Source organism: Trichechus manatus, unplaced genomic scaffold, assembly GCF_000243295.1.
Source record: "Trichechus manatus latirostris isolate Lorelei unplaced genomic scaffold, TriManLat1.0 scaffold00061, whole genome shotgun sequence".
Classification (NCBI taxonomy): domain Eukaryota; kingdom Metazoa; phylum Chordata; class Mammalia; order Sirenia; family Trichechidae; genus Trichechus; species Trichechus manatus.
In genome coordinates this window covers 12340386-12363346 of record NW_004443997.1, presented here as the reverse complement: position 1 = coordinate 12363346, position 22961 = coordinate 12340386, and the positions used below count along the sequence as shown (strand labels likewise).

The window sequence follows — 22961 nt, the reverse complement described above, 5'->3', positions numbered from 1 at the left end:
TTGGGACTATCAGAAAAATCTCAGTAAGGTCTGTAGATTAAATAATAATATTCTATCAATTTCCTGATTTTGATTTTATACTGTTGTTAGGTAAAATATTTTGTTGCTCTTGTTATTAGGAAATACACACTAAGTACTTAGGGGTAAAGGGGCATCATGTCTGCAACTTACTCTAAAATATTTCAGGAAAAAAAAAAAGCATATGTATGTAAAGAGAGAGAGCCTGCAAACCTGGCAAAACATTAACATTTTAGGAATCTGAGTAAGTGGTATTCAAAAATTCATTGTACTCATAGCAATTTCTCTATAAGTTTAAAATTAATTTAAAATAAAAAGTTAAAAAACGAAGATGAAGCCAGGGTGCAAACTTGGTTTGTCTGATGCAAATGCCTGGGTCTTCCTTGGGGACCAGGGCTGGAGTATCTCGAGTAGTCATAAAAACCCATTGCCATGGAGTCGATTCCAACTCATAGCGACCCCATGTGACAGAGTAGAACTGCCCCATAGGGTTTTCTAGGCTGTAATCTTTAAGATGAATAAGGAAGACCGAAGAAGAATTGATGCCTTTGAATTGTGGTGTTGGCGAGCAATATTGAATATACCAGGGACTGCCAAAAGAATGAACAAATCTATCTTGGAAGAAGTACAACCAGAATGCTCCTTCAAAGCATGGATGGCAAGACTACGTCTCGCATACTTTGGACATGTTATCAGCACAGACCAGTCCCTGGAGGAGGACATCATGCTTGGTAAAGTAGAGGGTCAGCGAAAAAGAGGAAGACTGTCAACAAGATGGACTGACACAGTGGCTGCAACAATGGGCTCAAGCATAACAATGATTGTGAGGATGGCATAGGACCACACAGTATTTCATTCTGTTGTACACAGGGTCTCTGTGAGCCAGACCCAACTCAACGGCACCTAACAACAACAATCTTTAAGGGAGCAAGTTGCCCGGTCTTTCTTCTGCGGAGCCACTGAGTGGGTTCGAACCACAGACTTTTCAGTTAGCAGCTTAAGCATTATGCCACCAGGGCTCCTTGACAGTATGTTAAACTCTGTTGCCATGAAGTGGATTCCAACTCATAACGATACTATCAGACAGAGTGGAACTGCCCCATGGGGTTTCCTAGGCTGTAATCTTTACGGAGGGAGACTGCCACATCTTTCTCCCGCAGAGCAGCTGGTAGGTTCAAACCGCCGACCTTTCAGTTAGCAGCCGAGCGCTTAACCACTGCGCCACCAGGGCTCCTGCAGATAGTCATAAGCCTTCTGTACTCAAAACTATCCCTCTTCATGAGGTCCTCTGCAAGTTATACAGCATCGCGTACAGTCAGAGGCGTCATGGTGGTGATGTTTTATTGAAGCAATACTCCCTCCCTTATTTCATTTTTGGGAAATTGAGTAAGTTACTTGGCTATCCCTCTGGCATTCTTAAGAAACAATGGCCTAAAATAGAGGCCACCAGGAGGCGCTATGCACCCACTCCCGTGTCATTTCTACAGTCCCTGTTAGAAGTAGGCGGGCGACTTCTAGAGGAAAAAAAAGCACCAGGGTCTGGAAGAGTTAGGGCTCCCCCACCCCATATCCCCTGATGGATCAGCTCTGCGTAACCCACCCCCCTTCCCCTCCCTGGGCTGCACTGCGCTCTGGGCACATCTCACGTCATTCGAATTCTAAGCCCCGTTCTTTCTGAGTCCCTTCCCTTTGTGCTGGAGGCGCAGGGGTTCCTAGGATCCGGCACCCCACTTCACTTAGCTGCCCGCAAGCCTCCTAGATTGTTCAGGAGCTGGGGAAGGAGGGAGAGGTGATAAGGACTCACCTGCCTCACATCCTTTTTATACAGTTTATTATTACATATGCATGTGCGTGTATATGGAAACCCTGGTGTTGTAGTAGTTAAGAGCTACGGCTGCTAAACAAAAGGTCGGCAGTTCGAATCCACCAGGCACTCCTTGGAAACCCTATGGGGCAGTTCTACTCTGTCCTATAGGGTCGCTATGAGTCGGAATTGACTCCACGGCATCGGGTTTGGTTTAGTTTGGCGCATGTATATGCGTGCATTATGTGTGCTTATACGGATAGATTTTAAAAAATGGACTCAATGGCAACCCCATGTGTGTCCAAATAGAACTGTGCTCCACAGGGTTTTCAATGGCTGATTTTTCAGAAGTAGATCACCAGGCCTTTCTCCCCAGGATCCCCTGGGTGGACTCGAACCACCAATCTTTCAGTTAGCAGCTTAGCAAGTCAACTGTTTGCACCACCGGGACCCATAGATAGATGGATACACACATACATATGTACAAACATACATAGGCAGATACATAGATATAATTTTTTGATTGACTTTAGCTTTATAAAAAGGGTATCGTGTTTATATAATGGCAAATTTTTCATTGACTATTTCAGAGAGTCATCCATAATGCTGTGTGTGACTATAAAAAAGAAAAAAACTGTTGCCATCAAGTCGATTCTGACTCATAGCAATGCAATAGGACAGAGTAGAACTGCCCTGTAAGGTTTCCAATGAGCAGGTGGTGGATTCGAACTGCCAACCTTTTGGTTAGCAGCTGAGATCTTAACCACTGCCCCGCCAGGGCTCCTGTGTGTGGTTATAGTTTTTTCATTTTGCCTGCTGTGTAATATTCCACTGTGGGAATAAACCATAGTTTATTCATCTGCTCCCCTGCCATTTGGGTTGTTTCCCAGTTTTGGTCACTGTGAACATTCCTGTATGTGAGTACATGTTATAGTTGGACAAGAATTTCTCCAGCGTGTATACTGATACACTTTGGAGCAGAATTGCTGGGTCATAGGCACGTATGTGCTCAGCTTGAGGAGATAAAGCCAAACTCGTTTCCAAGATGGCTGCACTAATTCACATCCCCACCAGCAATGTCTAATAAGCTTTTAATTTTCTCTGCAGCACGTACATTTTATGATACACTACGTATTTTACTTATTTGTTTCCCACTCTACTAGCATGTCAGCACCAGGAGGGCAGAGATTTTTGTCTGTTTTGTTCACTGCTGTATCCCCAGTGCTGAGAACAGTATCTGGCACATAGTAAGTGCTCAATAAACATTTTCTGATTGAATGCGTAAGAGAATGGCCCAAACGGGGCCCTGAGTGCTTTCAACTAACTGGAGATGGACTGATTCAACCCTCTCTGCGTCTCCATCCCCTAAATCCAGAGAAAGAACCTATTGGCTAAATACTATTGATGCCTCGACCTCCTCAGCCAATGACACCAGAATTTCAGAGGGTGGGGCTTGCGCATGTGTATTCTTGAAACACCCCCTGGGGATTCTCACATGCAGTCAGGGGCATCTCCCCCATAGATGCCTAGACCCCACTCGAGTCCCACTGCATCTAGATTTTAGGGATGAGTCCCAGGAATCTGCGGTCAACAAGATTCTGCCACAGCAGCCTGGCCCAGCCCTGGGCCTGGCGGTGGAGAAATGTTGCTCTCAGCGACCGTGACCAGACACACGGCCACCAGCACTGGGGCCTGACTGGCTGCTGCTGTGCCTGCAAACCCTGCAAGCTGACGAGGACCAGCTGTGGGCTATGACTGTTCTCAGTTGGCAGTCAAAGACTTTTTGCCACTCCCTACCCCTCCCCGGAAGAGGTCCCCCATTTTCAGCAGAAAGCTCTGAGTTCCGGGGGCCCCGTTTCAGTCCCCCAAGACACCCAAAGAGCCCTTCTCTCTTGGGCAGTTTCCTGTTTTCCATGTAAATGCTTTTTCTCAGCTGCTGAAGAGAAGGTCACAGTTGGGCCGAGCACCAGAATGCAGGGGGCTGGAGAGAAGCTCAGAAAGGACTTAACTCACTTTTCTCTGCGGGGCTGGGGGCTGGGGTGGCATCTGCCTCCCAGGGCATGTACCCCAATTGTACAAGACCCCTGGGATGGTCTTCAAGTTCACTCATCTTGTTCTGTGTCCCCAAAGGCCAGTCCTCACATCTCCTCTTCCCCTTCCAAACCCTCTGGCAAAAAACCAAACCCATTGCTGTCAAGTTGATTCCAACTCGTAGCGACCCTATTGGACAGAGTAAAACTGCCTCATAGAGTTTCTAAGGAGTGGCTGGTGGATTCGAACTGCCAACCTTTTGGTTAGCAGCCAAATGCTTAACCACTTGCACCACCAGGGCACTCTTTCCCCTCCAGACCCTACTGTACCTAGGTCAGGGCTGGGCATAAAGGAAAAAAAAACAAAACAAAATGAAACAGCAGTTGCCTTGAGTTGATTGAGATTCATGGTGATCCCATGTGTCTCAGAGTAGAACTGTACTCCACAGGGTTTTCACTGGCTGATTTTTTAGAAGTAGATCTCCAGGCCTTTCTTCCAAGGTGCCTTTAGGTGGACTAGAACCTCCAACCTTTCCGTTAGCAGCCAAGATCGTTAACAGTTTTTAACACCTAGGGACAAGCATATAGTATATGCTCAATAAAGATTAGCTACTTTCAGATTCTTTCAAACACTTCAAATCCCCTTCAGTAAATCCCCATGGCTCTTAGGATAAAATCCCAAACCTATACTCGGACTCACAAAGCCCTGCATGGTGGCCCTGCCCATCTCATCTTGCCCCACACTCACTCCTGCTCAGTTCTCAGTGGCCACTCCAGCCTCCTCTTTATTCCTCTAACACATCAAGCTCTTTCCTACCTCAGGGCCTTTGCACATCCCTGCCCGGTCCTGCACCATCCTCACAATCATGAATATGTTTGACCCCATTGTTGCAGCCACTGTGTCAATCCATCTCATTGAGGGTCTTCCTCTTTTTCATTGACCCTCTACCAAGCCTGATGTCCTTCTCCAGGGACTGGTCCCTGCTGATAACATGTCCAAAGTACATGAGACGCAGTCTCACCATCCTTGCTTTTAAGGAGCATTCCGGTTGTTCTTCTTCCAAGACAGATGTGTTCGTTCTTCTGGCAGTCCATGATGTGTTCAATATTTTTCACCAACACCAACATTCAAAGGCCTCAATTCTTCTTCGGTCTTATAGTCTAATAGGGCCCCTTATTATCCTGAAGGTTTTCTTCAAGGCTTTTGCAAAAGTTTGTAATCATACTCTGTGCGATTCTTTGATTCATGTCTGACTCTCCCACTGTACTTGGAGAGCCCAAAGGGCAGGAACCTACCGCTTTGATTATCTCTGAATCTCAGCACACAGCCCCGTGCCTGGCACATAGGAGAGCTCCAGTACTTTTGGGACGTATGTATGTATACATGGATGGATAGTTAGACGGATAAGAAAAAAGAAAGGAAGGCGGCGGGAAGGAAGGAAATAAGAAGGAAGGAAGGAAGAGTACTCACATGAATGAATGTATAGATTAATGGTGCATAGATGGATGAGTGGATGGATGGATGATGGATGGGAGAATGAAAAATGAGTTCATGATTGATTGCTTTTGTTCTCTTGGTTTTTCCATTAATGTCTGCGCCATCCTCCCAGTGGACTATGGCTCTTTAAAGACCAAGTAAATCTTCCACTTCCTTGGAATTCCTTTCTCCCAGGATGCCCAGACCAGGGCTTTGGACTGTAAGATGTTCTACAGACCACTTGGCTGACTGGTCCAGTTGACGGGGGCCAGTAAGGGCCACATTAGCACCAGATCTTCAGCTGAAAGCCATTCGTTAGTCGCTCAGCAAACACAGACAGCATGATGCCATGAGAGATGGTTTGAGGTTCAAATCCCACTTACTCCCTGTGGGAACCCGGGCAAACCACTCGTCTTCCGCAGACACCCTGTCATAGTCATCTAGTGCTGCTATAACAGAAATACCACAAGTGGGTGGCTTTAACAAACAGAAATTGATTTTCTCATCATTTAGGAGGCTAGACCACCACTTATCTGTCAGTTTGTCATACTGTAGGGGTTGACATGTTGCTGTGAGGCTTGAAGCTATGCCACTGATATTTCAAATACTAGCAGGGTCACCCATGGTGGGCAGGTTTCAGCGGACCAGTCCCTGGAGAAGGACATCATGCTTGGTAAAGTAGAGGTTCAGCAAAAAAGAGGAAGACCCTCAACGAGATAGATTGACACAGTGGCTGCAACATTGGGCTCAAGCATAACAACAGTTGTAAGGATGGCGCAGGACCGGGCAGGGTTTCCTCCTGTTATACATAGGGTCTCTGTGAGTCGGAACCGACTCGATGGCACCTAACAGCGACAAAAACAGGAGGCTAGAAGTCCGAATTCAGAGCACTGGCTCTAGGGGAAGGTTTTCTCTCTCATTCGGCTCTGGAGGAAGGTCTTTGTCTCTTCAGCTTCTGCTTTTTGGTTCCTTGGAGATCTCCGTGTGTCTTGGTATCTATCTTACCCCATCTCTGCTCTGCTCACTTGTTTAATCTGTTTTATATCTCAAAAGAGATTGACTCAAGATACACCCTACACTAATCCTGCCTCATTAACATAGCAAAGGCAATATAGTGCTGGAAGTTGAGCACCTTAGATTGGAAGGCACTCAAAATACACAGTGGCTGTAACAATGGACTTGAGCATACTCAACGATGATGGAGACAGTGCAGGATTGGGCAGTGTTTCATTCTGTTGTACGTGGGTCGCCATGAGTTGGAGCCGACTCGACAGCAACTAACAACAACATGTAAGTGCCTGGCACATAACAGACTCAATAAATGATAACCATTATGTAATGAGCACCAGCCAAATCACATAAAGATGAGTAAGACACAGCCCCTGATCTCATGGATGTCTCACCCTAGCAGGGGCAGGTTTAATTTAAATGGCTAATTGTGATACGGGTGTCAGATCAAGGTATGGGCAAAGAAGCACAGAGGAAGATGGGGTAAATTCAGGGAAGGCTTCCTGGAGGAGGTGACATTCAGTCAGGCCTTGAACAGCATTAGACAGGAAGTCAGGAGACTTGGGTTCGTCTTTCCAATGTGCTGCTAAATCCCTAATGATCTTGAGCCAGTCTGTCCCCCACCTTGGGGTCCCCAGGTCCCCTTCTGTAACATAAGGTTGTCAAGCATCGACTCTGAACCTCTTGGGTTCCAACCTCCTTTGAGAATCTGCTGAAAGCCATCGCTGGGCCCTAGGCTACAATTCCAGAGCACCATGAGGCTGTTATAACAGCAGACCTGGCCCTGCCCTCAGACGGACTCTCTCTCTGTGGTCTGCTGCAAGCACAAGCAAGCAGAATCGCTGTGCTATTCTGGAAAAGCCCATCAGGCACTGGGCTGTCCTGCAGCACAGAGCAGGAGCCTGGGGAAGGGAGGCCACTCCAGCTGGCCAAGGCACTTGGGTTCTGGGAAAGGGCCCCTGAGCAACCTGCCCCTGACCTCTTCTAGTTTATCACCATCTGCCCTGGGGAGGCAGGGGAGCGTGGGCCGCTCCAGACAGGCTCCCAAACAGACTGCTGATCCCCATCGGCCGCCCAGGCTGGAGTTCCCGGACGCATCCTTCATCTTCCCTAATCTAAACACCCACAGGCCCCGGGTGGTCCACCCCCTCCCAGTTGATGTGTGTCCTCAGCTGCATCCAGCCAAGCTGCGGTGGGAGGGACGGGCCATCCCATTAACTCTGCTGCCACCATCTCCCTCCCCTTCCATCTAGCCAATGCTCACCTATCATTTATTGAGCACCTATTGTTTGCAGGCACTGGAGGATACAGCTGTGAACAAGATGGAAGTGAGCCTGCCTTTTGGGACCTTATTTCTAATAGTTTGGAGACTTTCTTCCAAGGCCTCTGCCTCCCTGCCTGCGTCCCCCCTGGCTGAGAGGCAGCATGCTGTCCCCATCCCACTACCCAGTCAGGTAGGTGCTTTGGGGAAGTGGGCCCCAGGCTTGCTAACTCGGTACTGTTAGAGAATTAAATGTGGGTTCACCTCTGGGCACTGCTCTAAGCTGCTGTGTGACCCTGGGCCTGTCTCTTACCCTCTCTGGGCCTCCGCCTCCCCATCTGTACACTTTAGATTCCCTGATCTCATTTGGCTCTGAAATGGGCCTTGCCAGCGCCTCCCGCCCCCTAGAATACTGGGAGGAAAAAGGAAGCGATGCCAGAAGGCGTTAAGATCTTTCTTTAGCCAGCCTCTGGCTCTTATTCATTTATTCAAGCATTTATTGAGCACCTACTGTATGCCTAGTCCCGGACTAAGTGACAGAAATGCACAGATGACTAAGATTCTAGCAGGTGACCCATCTACACCCCACTCTGCAGCGCGCCAGGCTTGGGGCCCCAGTGGGCCTAGCCCAGGATTTAGGGCCCCGGGACTAGCTGTCAGCGACAGCGGCGCTCGGGGCGCGATGTGTCTCCTCCCCTTCCTCCTCCTCCGCCCCCGCCCCTGCCCCTCCCCCGAGCGCGGCAGCCACCACCTTCCACCCGCGGGATCCCGGCGTCCGGCTGCCTGCTCCTGCGTCCGTCGGTCGGTGGGGCAGTCTGTCGGCGCGCGGCGGCAGCGGGGCCTGGTAGGGCCAGGGCGCAGAGGCAGGACCGCGGCTCCCTCCCGCTCGGGGGGAGCCCGGGAGGCAGCAGGGCTGAGGCGCCAGCCAAGAGGGAGGCTGAGCAGAGGAGAGGCGGTGAGAGCGTGGGGCGCGCGGGGACCCCACCCCCGGCTCCTGTAGGGCCCGCGCCGTTTGGGGAGGGCTGGGCTGGGGAAGGGAGCTGTCACCCTCAAAGCGGGAGGCAGCAGACGCCGCACCTCGCGGCGTCACCCCCTCCGTGTCGCGACCCCCGAGGGGCCCTGGGCCGCGCCTGCAGCGCCGCCCATCGCCGCACCCTGCACCCCCGGGCTGGGCGGGGGCCCGGGGGAGGGGAGCGCGCGGAGCTGGGGAGGGGGCGCCGCCGGCGGGCACCTCAGAAAACCGCGCCCCTGGCCCAAGGAAACGCGGGCAGGGCGACCCCCTGAAGCCCCCCCCCCACTGTCCCCCCATCCGTTCCCCATTGTTCTCAGCCGTGCGTTCTCCCGGGAAGGGGGGAGGGGGTGCTGCGCTCTCCTCTTAAAGGGCCCTCTCCCCTTCTTGTCTCGGCAGGTCTCGAGCACGAGTGGGGTGGGGCGTGCCCACGGGCCCCCGCCCCCCTCGGCCCCCAGCCCAAGTCGGGAGCTGCAACCCAGGCCCGTGGGCCGGGGGTGCGCTGCGCCTCCCCACCCCCGTGCGTTCTGCGGCCACCCAGGCCTTCCAGGACGCCGTGGAGAGGGGACAGGGGTGCAGAGACATCCCCTTCTGCAGGAGCCGTCGGGGGGCGGACCCAGGCACGGCGAGCAGCCCCGCTGGAGCCAGCGCAGGGTCTGGGACGCAGTTGGGAGCGCAGAGGGCTGGCTGGGCGCCACAGCAGCGAGCAGCAGGCTGGGGCCGGGGCCTCCTGGGTGACAGGCCCTGAGCGGCTGGAAAAATGAGCAGACAGCGGCAGAGAAGAGGCTGCATCTAGAGTAAGGGCGGCCTCACTCTCTTACCTGAGCCGACGGGACCAAGGAATTTAGAACAACGTCCCCCCACCCCGACTGTAAGGAAGACATTTGCTTTCCAGAGCAGCACCCTTGAACTGAGACAGCTCTGAGTGGAAGTGGGTCCTTGGAGCCTGGAACACCACCCCACACTCCTTCCCTGAGGCCTCTAGGCCCCAGAGAGGACCCGGACTTAGAAAGGAGGCCAGACAGCCCTTGCTGTGCCCCTGGGGAGAGAGGACGTTCCCTGCCTGTCCGCAGGTCCAGGAGGAGCTGGGCTGAGCAACAGTGGGGACCTGGCCCCTGAAGCCACGGCGGCCATGTCTCGGCCAGGCCAGGGTGTGATGGTGCCCGTGAACGGGCTGGGCTTCCCGCCGCAGAACGTGGCCCGGGTGGTGGTATGGGAGTGGCTGAATGAGCACAGCCGCTGGCGGCCCTACACGGCTACAGTGTGCCACCACATTGAGAATGTGCTCAAGGAGGACGCCCGCGGCTCCGTGGTCCTGGGGCAGGTGGACGCTCAGCTGGTGCCCTACATCATCGACCTGCAGTCCATGCACCAATTTCGCCAAGACACAGGTGAGCAGACCCTCTACCCACCCACGTCACCCTCCGGGCTGGGTGGAGACACAGACACCACCACCTTTCACGGTAGGGTGCTGAAATCCCCCCAGCATCTCTGAGGATGGAGCCTGGAACTGCAGAAAGGCCAATCTGCTGACCCAGCCACTCCCCAAAAAAGGGGACAGTCTAGCCTAGTCCGGTTTAAGACTCAGATTCCAGTCCAGCATTCTATATTAGCTGTGGGGCCTGGGCCAGTGTGTTATGTCTCTGAGCCTCAATTTTCTCATCTGCAAAATGAGTGGATGCGATCACTATCTCTCGCAGCTGTGTGAGGACTAAATACAGCTGTGCTCGCTAAGCACAGAACCTAGAAGGCAGTACTAAATTACTGTAGTTTAAGCAGTGTACAGGCATCTTCTTATTTGATTTTTTCAGCAGTTGCAGGCAGTAGGTCTTATTGGAGCCCTGGTGGCACACTGGTTAAGAGCTTGGCTGCTAACCAAAAGGTTGGCAGTTCGACTCCACCAGCCGCTCCTGGGAAACACTATGGGGCAGTTCTACTCTGTCCTATAGAGTCACTATAAGTTGGAATTGACTTGACAGCAACGGCTTTAGGTTTAGGTCTTATTATTGTATTATCATTCTTAGCCCCATTTTACAGATGAAAAATTGAGTCTTGCAGAAGTTGAATGAGTTAAACTCAGCTGGGATTTAAACCCAGGCAGTTGAATTCCAGAGCCAAAGCTTTTAGTTGGTATCCTATACTGGCTCCAAGTGGTGGTGGTGTAGGGGTGGTTGTGATGGTGGTGGTAATGATGTCCAGGTGGGGGGTATTAGTGGTTTGATGGAGGTGGTGGGGTGGTAATGACAGAGGAGCTGGTCGTGGTTGTGTTGGTGATGATGTCAGTGGCGGTCGTGGTGGTGTGATGGTGGTGATGGTGATGGAGAACGACGATGGCTGTATCAGTAGTGATGTCAGTGGTGGTACGGATGGTGGCGTCAGCGGTGGCATCGGGTGGTAGCGACAGTGTTGGGGGTTGTGTTGATTGCGGCGTCGGTGGGTTGTGGTGTTGGTGACTGTATTGAGTGTAGGATTGGGGGTGGTGTGATGATGGAGAGAATGGTGTTGGTGGCAGTTTTGGTGCTTGTGTGGAGTGGGTGGTAGTGCTGATGTGGTCATTGCTTGGAGGTGTCGGTGAGTGTATCAGGGACACTATGGTGGTGTTGATAGTGTTGGTGGTGACAGGTGATAAAAAAAGATGAGGTCCTACTCTCAGCATTTTCATTCTGAAGTTTTATTCAAGATTTGCCATCACTGTGGAGATCTTCCTGAGTAGTTGGTGCCCAGTCTCTGTGACAAGCTTGCTGGCAGTAAAGAATGGTGAACTCCTGAGATCCTGCCTCATGAAGCTGCCAAAGAAGCCTGGGCGTGTGTGACCCCAAAGACCAAGAAGTGCATTAACAGCCTCGGGGACAGTAGGACGGTTGTGGCTTTTCTTCTGTCTAGGGCTGTACTGTCCACTATGGTAGCAACTAACCACATGTGGCTACTGAAATTTAGGTTAATTGAAATTAAACGAAACTAAAAACTCGGTTCTTCAGTCCCACTAGACACATTTCTAGTGCTCAGTAACCACATGTGTGTCGTGGCTACCATATTGGACAGTGCAATATTTCCATCATTGCAGCAAAATCTTTTGGACAGCACTGCTCTAGAATGTGGCTTGGTACCTACAGGTGGTCACCAGGTCTGGAAACAGGTAAATGAATAACCAATGGTTTATTGCTGTTGCATGTCAGTCCATCCTTGTCTCCATAACTCCGGGGACTGACTTCAGACCCTGATGGTACCCATCATTCATGCATTCCTTCAATCATTTATTGAGCTTCTGCTCAGTGACAGGCCCTGTGCTAAGCACTGGGGCATAGCAGGGAGCAAGACAGACAAGAGTCCTTGGCCCCAAGGAGGTCCCAGTGTATCAGGGAGACAGGCACATAATCATACACATAACCCGCTGTAGAGTGCCCTCAAAGAAGACTTACAGCAGCTCTGATAGCATGAAACAAACCTGGGTTGGAGTGGTCAGGGAAGGCTAATCTGAGGAAGTGATGTTTGAACAGAGATCAGAAGAATGAGAGTGAGGGGGTAGTGTTCCAGGCAGGGGAAACAGCCTGTGCAAAGGCCCTGAGGTGGGCTGGTTCAGAGTGTATTCAAGGCCATTGTGGTTGCAGTGCAGAGAACGAGGGGAAGATTGTGCAAGATGCGGTTAGAGCAGAGACCAGACATACAGCCTGGACAGCCGTGCAGAAGACTTTTAATTTCATCCTGGGAGTAGGCGAAGTCACCGCTGAGTGCTTGAGCCCATCCTTTCTCCCAGAGCAGCTTCTGAGGCCCTGATGGAGAAGTGAGAGGCCTGGGCATCCCCTGCTTCATCCCCCCTGGCTTATTCCAGACACTTCTCTAGCGGAGGGCAGAAGTCTGATAGCAGACCAAAACCAGTGGCCATCAAGTCTACTCTGACTTGTGGCCACCCCATGTGTATCAGAGTAGAACTGTGCTCCATAGGGTTTTCAATGGCCGATTGTTCAGAAGTAGGTCGCCAGGCCTTTCTTCTGAGGTACTTCTGGGTGGACTCAAACCTCTAACCTTTTGCTACCAGCCAAGTGTGATAACCATTTGTACTCCTCAGGGACTCCCTGATAGCAGAAGGAGGTGGGTTTTCTCCTTGGCTCAGAGGTTTGGCATTCTGCAGGTTCACAGCTAATGCTGAGGTGTAGGGATGTTTCAGGGCCTGGGTTTAGGGGGAAATGAGTCGCTAGGTGGTGCAAACAGTTACCATGCTCAACTGCTAACCAAAATGTTGGAGGTTTGAGTCCACCCGGAGGCACCTCAGAAGAAAGGCCTGGCAACCCACTTCCGAAAAATCAGCCATTGAAAACCCTGTGGAGCACAGTTCTACTCTGACACAGATGGGTTGCCATGAATCAGAATCAACTCAGTGGCAACTGTTAAACTGTTGGAAGCAGGGATAGCCCCTCCTGAGGCTGCCAAGTTGGTGACTTTGCCTTTGATTGCCGCCCCCTTTCAGGGCCCCTTGGTGGCATAGTAGTTAAGCGTTCGGCTGTTAACCAAAAGGTCAGCAGTTCGAATCCACCAGGCGCTCCTTGGAAATCCCATGGGGCAGTTCTACCCTGTCCTGTAGGGTCACTTTGAGTCAGAATTGACTTGATGGCGACAGGTTTGGTTTTTTTCTATATGCAGCACCCCCACCGCGGTTCCTGGCTCCCCAGACTCCCAAACTCTCTTCTTTCCCCCTTCAGCAGTGGCAGCCTTTTATGGTTCAACCTCTCTGGATCCCCCAGTTTAGCTTTGGTCACTTCCCCCCACCCCCCCAGAGCGGTTCACTCCACACCTGTCCCCTGTTTGCCGGAAAAGGGAAAAACACTCATCCCTCACTGGGCTCCTGGGCACCTGCCAAGACCCCCCCAGTTAAGGAAACCTATTAGGGCTGGCAGGGACCTAGGATGCCTGGAAATCCCCTGGAGGGAGGGGCAAGATGCCTCCCCACCGCATATGTTATAATTTGTCCCCCCCCCGCACCCTGTTCCAACTGGGAGCAAAAATATATATATATCCTAAGAGAGGACATCTTGTCCTCATTGTTAATGGTCCAGGAGAGAGCCTGGATCAGGAGGTGGGAGACCTGAGTTCCAGACACCCCTCTGCCACTGACTGGCTGTTGGACCTTGGGCAGGTGTCCTCACCTCTCCAGGTCTCAGTTTTCACATCTATGAAATGGGCGAGAGCATCGTTTCACTAGCAGGGGTGTTGGGTTGATGGAGAGAACTGAGCCTATTTTATCTCCAAGCATTGACTAATCACTCACTACATGCCCAGCATGTGCTAAACCCTGCAGATTGTAAATGAGTGGAGTGGAATTCAGACCTTTAGAGGTCCTAACACACTTAAAAAACAATATAAAGTTGTAAAACACAAAACTTGCATGTATGTGCTGAAATGAACACAGCATCTATCTAGATTTTCTAATTGTAAAATTCTTGATAAGTTAATTGAACTGAACTTTAATTTTTGTGGGAGGTTGGAGTGTGTCCCACCAGTTTTGCTAGTGGTCTAATACAAGAGCCAGCAGAGTTTTTCTCATAGGGCCAAAACCTGTTGCTGTTGAGTCGATTCCGACTCATAGTGACCCTATAGGACAGAGTAGAACTGCCCCATAGGGTTGCCAAGGAGCAGCTGGTGGATTCGAGCTGCTGACCTTTTGGTTAGCGGCCGTAGCTCTTAACCACTGTGCCACCAGGGCTCCCTCATAAGGCCAGATGGTAAATATTTTAGGCCTTGAGGCCATACCATGTCTATTGCAGCTACTCTGTGACTGTAGACAATACATAACAAATGAGTGTAGCTGTGTTCCAGTAAAATGAGTTTTGGACACTGAAATTTGAATTTCATATAATTTTTATGTGTCATGAAATACTCTTATTTTTTTCCCCAACCATTTAAAAATGTAACAACCGTTCTTAGCTCATGGGCTGTACAAAAACAAGCAGTGAATGGATTTGGCGCATAGGTTGTAATTCACCAATCCCTGCTGTAACATGTTCTTAATCTACCAAGACACACTCAACATGTATATACTGCAATACATGCCTCGTGATGTGTGCCTAGACACACGCACACACGTGCTGAGGCGCTCTCCTCGCGGCATGCACTGAGATGCACATGTGTATATACTGGCTGACACACATGCCCTATCTATATGCCTCTCACGCAGTCACAGGAAGAAGGCCCAGGTGTCAGGCTCTGCCCACAGGGGAGAGGCCCCCTGCCCCATGGGGGTGACTGTTTGCACAGCCGTTGCCCCCTCGCCTCTCTCCCACTGGGCCGTTTTCACTGCTCCCCGCAGTGGGTGAGTTTCCCTTTGAAGGCCTGCAGGTTAGAAGCCCAGGGCCTGGGATGGAAACTGGAGCCCTCCTACATGGATGGAGAACCCCTGTGCCCCTGGGCCACGTGATGGTGGCCGAGGCGCACTAATGGTGCTCTCCCAGGCAGAGAGCTGGAGGGGAGAGCCAGAAGTAGGCTTCTCTCAGCTACGCATTTGTGCTGTGATATTGGTGATATCCTGGCTGGGCCACGTGCTTTGTCTCCCTAAAGCTTTCCTCATCTTCTTTTGTCTTGAGCCGCCCCTACTACAGATAATTCACAGTTGCACAGATGGGAAAGTGAAGGCTAAGGGACTTGACCGGGCGGGCACAGCAGTGAGTGGGTGGCTGAGCTGGGCCTAGGAGCCATCAGGGTCTTTCGGTGAGGGGGCTGGCCCCCACCACCATAGAGGGAAGGTTTGGGAATTGCTTTCTGCCCCTATGGGAGGCCACAGCCTCTCGGGGGGTCATTCCCAACCCCTGCTATTGGGGCAGCAGCCTCCACCTCCAAGGGCGTCACCCTAGACCCCGAGTTTCCTTCTGTCCACACAGCTGGACAGACACCTGACTCAGCCACCTCCCGGCATTCCCAGATTCCGCCCTAGTCTCACAGGGCTGGGGGCAGGAAAAGCATCTTTCTGCCTGGTCTCTCCCGTTCTCCTCTCCCTCTGCTGCTGGAAGGACTTGTGGCAGCCTTCTGCCCATTCTGCAGATGGAACAGCTGAGGCTGGGGGAGGCCAGGCTGGGGACAGGCTAGTAGCCAGCTGTGTCTGGTGCTCCCAAGCTGTTGGGCTAGAGTGACAGGTGGTGGCTGGTTTCAGCATCTGCCAAGCCTGTATCCTGTCCCTGAGCTTGGGCGCCTATCAGCCCTGGTCCCTGCCCTTAGGGGGTGTCCACTCGTAGGCTATTAGAGACTGGTGGGGCCACCCAGAGGGGAGGAGCAGCCCTGGTGATCCCCAGGGAAAGCACCTCCAGAATTTAGACTCCTAGGGCGGGTCACTGTGCAGATGGAGAGACTGAGGCCCAGAGAGGGCAAGTGACTTGGCCAAGGTCACACAGCCAATCAGTCCTGAGATAGAACGAGAACCCAGGCTCCCAGAGCCCAGACAGGCCTCAGGGATGGAGAGCAAGGTGACATTCAATGCCCTGGCTGAGAGTCCCCTTCCCCCTCCTCCCTTTCGTGCTCTGCTGGGGCCTGTTGTCAGGGTCTCTACCAAGGTAGGGACAGCCAGTGCCACCCTAGGAGTCCTCCAGGGCCCAGCTCCGTGGTTACAGGAAATGCCCTGGGGGCCCTCTCCCAGACTGGCTGGGAGGCCCCTGGTGCTGGGCTGTGCCTGACATATGGGGTGGGGAGGGGTTCATCTTGGGGTGGTGACAAGTCCAGCTAATCCATACGTGGGAGTCTCCCCACAGCCACCTGTCACACCGCCTACGTTTCTACCTTTACAGACTCATTCTTTGGGCCTCTCGTTGCTTGTCTGGCTCCAGGAACCTCTTTTGATACCGTAAATCCATCATCACATTTATTTGACAGTCATTGGTGCCTGCTCAGTACCGGGGCCCTGGGGACTCAGAGAGATGGACAAGGCCCCTGCTAAAGTCGATTTCAGAGTCTCTTGGGGACAGAGGTAAATACATGTTATGAGAAGTGAACCCTCTGGCTCAGGAGGCCAACAGACGTAGCTCTGGTCCCTTGCTGGCTGTGTGGCCACAGGCAAACCCTTTAACCACTCTGAGCCTCAGTTTCCTCATCTGTAAAATGGGGATAAGAATAGTCCCTGCCTGAGAGGGTTGTTGTGAGGATTAAATGAGATCATGTAGGTAAAGGCATGGAGAACATTACTCAGCACATAGTAAGCACTCATTTTCAAGTAGGAAGAAGATTTAAATGCCTCGTAGGAGAGGTAAAAGTTACCTCTGGCCTGGTGATGTAGATAGTGTGTGGTTGGGGGCTCTGAGAGGGATGGCTTCCTGAAAAGGGGGTCCCCTGAGAGACTGGATAAGCAGACGGAGGGAGGAGCATTTCCAGGTGGAGGCAGCGGGGTGACCCAAGGCGTGGAGGCTGGACGAGCTTGGAGGACAAAGGCTGAGGACACCTTGGGCTTGGTGGCAGTGGAAGCTGTGACAGGCCCTGGGAGACCTGCATTTGGGGAGAGGAGAGGCGAGGAGGGATTAAGGGAGGCATCTCAGGCCCATCGGGGGCTGGCAGGTGCCAGCTGCTGCCCTTTAGCAGCCAGACCCCAGGGATCCAGAGCCACACTGCAGGATCAGTCTCATTAATCACAGATGTGGGAGGCCAGAGCTGGGGCCGTCAAGCAGGCAGGGGCCCACCCAGGCCCTCCTTACTCTGTCTGGGCCTCCTTCCAGCGGCCAGCCAGCAGGCAACAACCCATAGTGTACATAATAAAGGTGAGGCTCAAGGGAGGGGCGTCGAGCCACCTGCCCAGACTAGGAAGAGGAGGGGCAGAGGTTCAGATCCAGGTGCGCTGCTGGGTGGGCAGGGTGCCTGCCAGGCTCTCCTGGTGCCAGGCCCCTGGCGGGCCCCAGCACCTTGGACAGCACCACATCACTGCCTCCCTCCTTCTCACCTCCCTGTCCCTTCCTGCTCTCTCCCAACACCCAGCCTCCTGCCTTTCCAAGGGAGCTGTGGAGTCTGACCTAGAGATGGGGGAGGTGACGGGAGCTGTGATGGAGGAGGCAATCGATTGGAGAGGTGATGGAGGGTGAGGAGAGCTGCGGTGGGGGAGGGGACAGGGAGTTGATGAGGGCAGGATGGGGGGAGGGATGGGAGGCGACGGGGGTCAGTGGGGGAAGGGACAAGATGGGGGGTGTAACGGAGGAGGTGTGAAGGAGAAAACAGAGTGAAGCGGGAAGTGTAGGGGTGATCATGGGAGGTGATAGAGGGGTGATGGGAGAATGATGAGGAGGGCCCAGGATGGGGAGGTGAGAGGGGAGGTGGTAGGGCAGAACTAGTCTTGGTGGAGGTGCCCATTCAGGCGAGGGGGCAGTCAGGTCCCCTACTCCCACCCTAGGTGCAGTTCTTTAGGTACAAAGGGCCCCCAGGGGCCTCCCAGGCCTTCCCCTCCCCATCATCTCCCCGTCTTCCTGGGCCTTCCCGGTTCTGGCATCAACCCAGTGGTGGCCCCGGGACAGTTGCCCCTCAAGAGCCTGCCCAGCCTCCCAGTTGGCACAGACACCCCCCTACTAACCTCCATCTGCCCCTGGAGACATCAGCTGAGGATGTGGGTCCCGAAACCCGGGACTGGCTGCCTTGGGAAGCCTGTTGGTGAGGGCCAGGGTCACAGTTCCCTTCCCAGCACCTCACTGGGAATCCTGGGGAAAAGGTGAAGTGTGACTTCAGGCAAACCACACTACCTCCCTGAGTCTCAGTCTCCTCACCTGTAATATGGGCCCAGCAACAGTGCCCATCTCATGGGCCTGTGGGCAGTATTAATGCGTTCATTTATTCAAAAGGAATTTAATGAACTCCTACTATGTGCTGGGCACTGTCCTAGGTGAACACAGTAGGCACAGACTCCTGCCCTCGAGACGCTTCTGTTCAGATGGGGAAGACTGGGTAATGCCGAAGGCCAGGCACTGGGTAGGTTCCCAGGTCATGGTGCTGTTCCTGACCCAGGGACTCCAGGAGCTACCAGGCTGAGACTGAGTCCCCACCGGGTCCTGTGTGGCTACGTCTTGCTCTGCCACCCTCGAGAAGTGCTTCTCCCTCTCTGGGCACCTCCAATGGGCCGCTGGAGTCACTCCAGGCCACTGCCTCCACCTGCCCTGGCAGTAGTGGCAGGCGGTGACGGGGTGCAGGAGGGAGCCTGGCAGCAGGCCGTGGATCTGAGTGCCCTGAAGTGCAGAACAAAGGACCAGGCAATCAAAGGAGGCAGTGCTGGCGGCCAGGACAGCCCTGCCAGCAGCCGCAGCGCAGCACAGCCACGTTTTCTCCTGGTGACAGGCTGGCCTTTGTCCCCTCTCCCTCTGACTCTGAGCAAAGCACACCAGGGGAAGCTAGAGTTTACCTGAAACTGCACCATTAAGGAGCCCTCGCCCAGGGGGGAGGGGCCCACATGGGCTTTGCCCAGGTGGGGGTCAGCTCGCCCTCCCCAGGTGGCGTCAGCATCGCCTTTAGCCAGGCGGGGGTCAGCATTGCCCTCCACAGGTGGGGGTCTGCTGGCCCTCCCCAGGCAGGGGTCCGCTTGCCCTCCACAGGCGGGGGTCAGCTCTCCCTCTCCAGGTGGGGGTCGGCTCACCCTCCACCAGGTGGGGGTCAGCGTGGCCCTCCCCCAGGCAGGGGTCAGCGTCACACTCCCCAGGTCGGGGTCAGCATGGCCCTGCCCCGGCGGGGGTCAGCTCACCCTCCCCAGCTGGGGGTCAGCATGGCCCTCCCCAGGCAGGTGTCAGCTCACCCTCCCCAGGTGGGGGTCAGCATCACCCTCCCCAGGCAGGTGTCAGCTCACCCTCCCCAGGTGGGGGTCAGCATGGCCCTCCCCCAGGTTCCCTGCAGGGACCACTGGCCCATTCATGCTAAGGCGTTGGTCACCTGGTACTGTAGAATTGGGAGTCAGGGGGCCTGCATTCAAGATCTGTCTCTAATTTGCTAGGTGATCTTAGCCAAATCCCTTCCTCTCTCTTGGACTCAGTTTCCCCATCTACAAAGAGGTTGCAAATTCAGATGCTTTCCAGGGCCTGAGTAGCTGGTAGAAATGTGTGAAGCAGCTGGGAGGACTGAGGTTTTGACTCTTGTTTTCAGGTGCCTATTACACAGTAGGCGCTCAATAAATATTTGTCGAAGGCATGAACAGGGCAGCCTAGACAGCTCCTGCTAATCACTGCCACGGAGGGGTGGGAATCCCTGTGGTCACGTCTTCGGACATTGTGAGATTTTTGAAACAGGAACTTTTATGGGAATCCACCCCCCAATTTTTAAATGTTAATCACTTTTTTTTTTTTTAAATGTAAATACTGTGTATAGACCAAAACCAAACCAAATCCACCACAAGTTTCAGCCTTGGCCTAGTCATGTATAGCTTTCAGTTAAGTTCACTAACTGGAGCCAGAAAGATTGGCTAGGAACTCTGCAGCGAGAAAGATGGGATGGGGTGGGTGGAAGGACATTCCAGGCACAAGGAACAGCATGTGCAAGTACACAGAGGCTTAACCATGCATGATGTGTTCCAAGAACAACTAGAAGCTTGATGTGGCTAAAGTATGTGCAGACAGCTTGTGATGGGCCTTGAGGGCCGGGCTAAGGAGCTTAGATTGATTCCTAAGGGCACTATGGAGCTATTATTGATGGGTGTTGAGCAGGAGAGTGGCATGGTCAGATTTGAGTATATGGAAGATCCCTCCGGCTGCCTTGTGAAGAATGTGTTACAGGAAGCAAAAAGTGGAGGCTGGGACACCAGGAAGGAGGTTATGCCATAGTCCAAGTGAGCAGTTCTGACTTGGACCAGGTTGTTGGCATAGAAGTGGGGAGAAGTTCAAATCCTGGCTGGGTTCAATCCTGGCTTTGCCACTTTATAGCTGTGTGACTTTGAGCAAGCTACTTCGCCTCTCTGTGCCTCAGTATTTGTAAAAGACAATGATAATGGTGCCTGCTCCATAGAGTTGTTAGAACAGTGCCTGGCACACAGTAGGCCCTCTGTGAGTGTTTGCTATTGTTGCTATTATGTCCGTTTCACAGATGAGAAAAGAGCAACTGGGAGGGGTCAAGCTGCTTTCCCAAGGCCACAGAGGAGTCTAATTGGTGGAGGACTGTCTGCCCTCTGTTCCCACCCCTCCATTTCCCACTCTCAGCAATCACTTCTGTGTCAGGGAGTCTGAAAGTGCAAGCGTGTGGGATTCTGGGTGCCCGGGAAGCCCCCAGCTCCCCGTGCTAACCATCAGGCATGCACAGCCAGCCTCCAGCTCTTGGTAGCCTCTCCAGGGAAAGAGCCCTTCAAGGCCAATTCCAAGGTGGTAGCCTACGTGAGGGTCATGCAGCCCCTCCACCATCTCAGGGCAGGGCTGGGGGCCGTCTCCTCCATTCCCCTCCCCTCCCCACCGCCCTGGCCCAGCTGCCAGCACACCCTGGGGAGCCTGGGCCAACTATAAACGTGCAGAAACCGCTAATGGGCCGCAGCTTAGCTTGACGAGTCCCTGGGGAGGGTTTGGAAGGAAACAGAACACTGTGGGATTATTGATTGCAGGATGGGAGGGGGTAGGCACTCTGGGTCCACAGGCTGCAGTTCAAATCCCTGCCCTGCCACTGCCCCCAGGGGGACTTCCATGTCCTCTCAAGGAGCCCCAGCTTCCCCATCTGTCAAATGGTGCTAATAATAATGTACACCCCTAGGGCTGTTGTGAGGACTGGAAAATGATGCGCGTAAGCCCTTAGCTGGCATGCAGCGAAAGCACTTGATAAACCAGAGCCATTATTGTTATTGCTGTTGTGGTTGTTGCTAGAGGGAGTTGGTCAGCCATTCAGATAATCAGCTGGGGTGGTGGGTGGAGGTGAAGGGAAAGGGTGGCTATTCCAGAAGGTGACAGAGCAGCCTGGTCACTTACCTGCTACGTGACCTCTGTGCCTCAGTTGCCGCCTCTGGAACACAGGCTCAAGAGAGTAGATGAGAGCAGTAAAAGCGCAGGTAGAGCCAGGTGGCCTGGGTTTAGCTTCTGGCTCCGTCACTTCCTGTGGATAACCCCGGGTGTGCTCCTAAACTGCCGTTTCTCCGTCTCCTTACCTCTCTTGTCGCGTGCCATCGAGTCGATTCCAACTCATAGCGACCCTGTGTGACGGGGTAGAACTGCCCCATCGGGTTTCCTAGGCTGTAATCTTTATGGAAGCAGATCACCAGGTCTTTCTTCCGCAGAGCTGCTGGTATGTTTGAATTGCCAGTCTTTCGGTTAGAAGCTGAGCGCTTCACTGTTGTGCCACCAGGGCTCCTTTCTTCTCCTCTACAGTGGGGTGATAGCGTTCCTACCTCAGAGGGTTGTTGTGGGGGTTAAATGAGTTAGCATGGATCTGGGCCACACAAGTGTGTTCTCCTGGTGTGAGCAATTGTTACTACTTCACCAGCTGGTGGAGAATTCGCTAAGGTCCCTCTCTGGGGCCTGGTGCCCAGTGGGTACTCTGTTCACACTCAGCAAACCCCCACCCCACACAGGCCCCCACCTTGGGGTCTGACCAGGCCGCAACCTGCAGCGGGACTGCCCCACCTGACAGGATGTCCTGTGACTGCCTCCCCCGGGGCTCCCCTTCCTGTCATGGTCTGGGGGCCCCTGAGCTGAGCTCACTTCCCTCCAGGCAGCCACCCCCAGAGGGAGGGGTTCCCTGCTGGGCCTTGGGTCAGGACAGGCCTCAGGACCCCAGTTCAACCCAGGGAAGAGCCCTTTGGAGGCTGAGGGGCAGGCAGGGGGGCTCAGGGCCCTTCCCGTCCTCCATGGAGTCAGCTTCCTGAGGGGCTGAGACACATCCACACCCCACCTTCAGGCAAGGGGCTCAGATGTGAGCCACGTGCTCAGGGCAGGAACCTCTCACAGCTAAACAACTGAGGATGAAGCTGAGGTAGTGAATTCCCCATCCCTGGAGGCATCCTAAACTGGGCTATCACCTGGCTGAGCTGAGCCCTTTGGAACCAGTCCAACCTGGACCTTCCATGATGGAGCATCATTTCCAGCCCTCTGCTCTCATCCTCTCAAGATTTCACCTCTCTGGGCCTCAGTTTCCTGACATGTAAAATGGGAATAATCTTAATACCTCCCTGGAAGGAACGATGTAAGGATAGAATGAGTTAGTGCAAGGAAAAGTGCTGAGCACAGCATCTGGCACATAGTAGGTGCTCAGTAAGTGTTAGCTCTGTAGTTATCACTGTTGCTGTTTTCTGCCCCCCTTGTCTCTCCTCTCTGTTCTTCTCTGTTTCTTGGTCTTGGTTGCTTGTTCTGACCCTCCACAACCCCTCAGTCTTTCATTTCTCCATGCTCTCAAACCCACTCTGTCTCCCTGACCCCGGCTCAGGGCCTTTCTCCTTGTGTGGCTGCTCAGTAATT

General features: G+C 53.2%; 1 protein-coding gene across 1 annotated transcript in view; it reads left to right on the top strand.

The window, feature by feature from the left end:
- Positions 1-9232: 9232 nt before the first annotated feature.
- Positions 9233-22961, top strand: part of DTX1 (deltex E3 ubiquitin ligase 1) — a 38283-nt gene continuing 24554 nt past the window's right edge. The window contains exon 1 of the mRNA XM_004379059.1: positions 9233-9998. Within this exon, the coding sequence (XP_004379116.1) occupies positions 9740-9998 (259 nt within the window). The 5' untranslated portion in view covers positions 9233-9739. The remainder of the gene's footprint in view (positions 9999-22961) is intronic.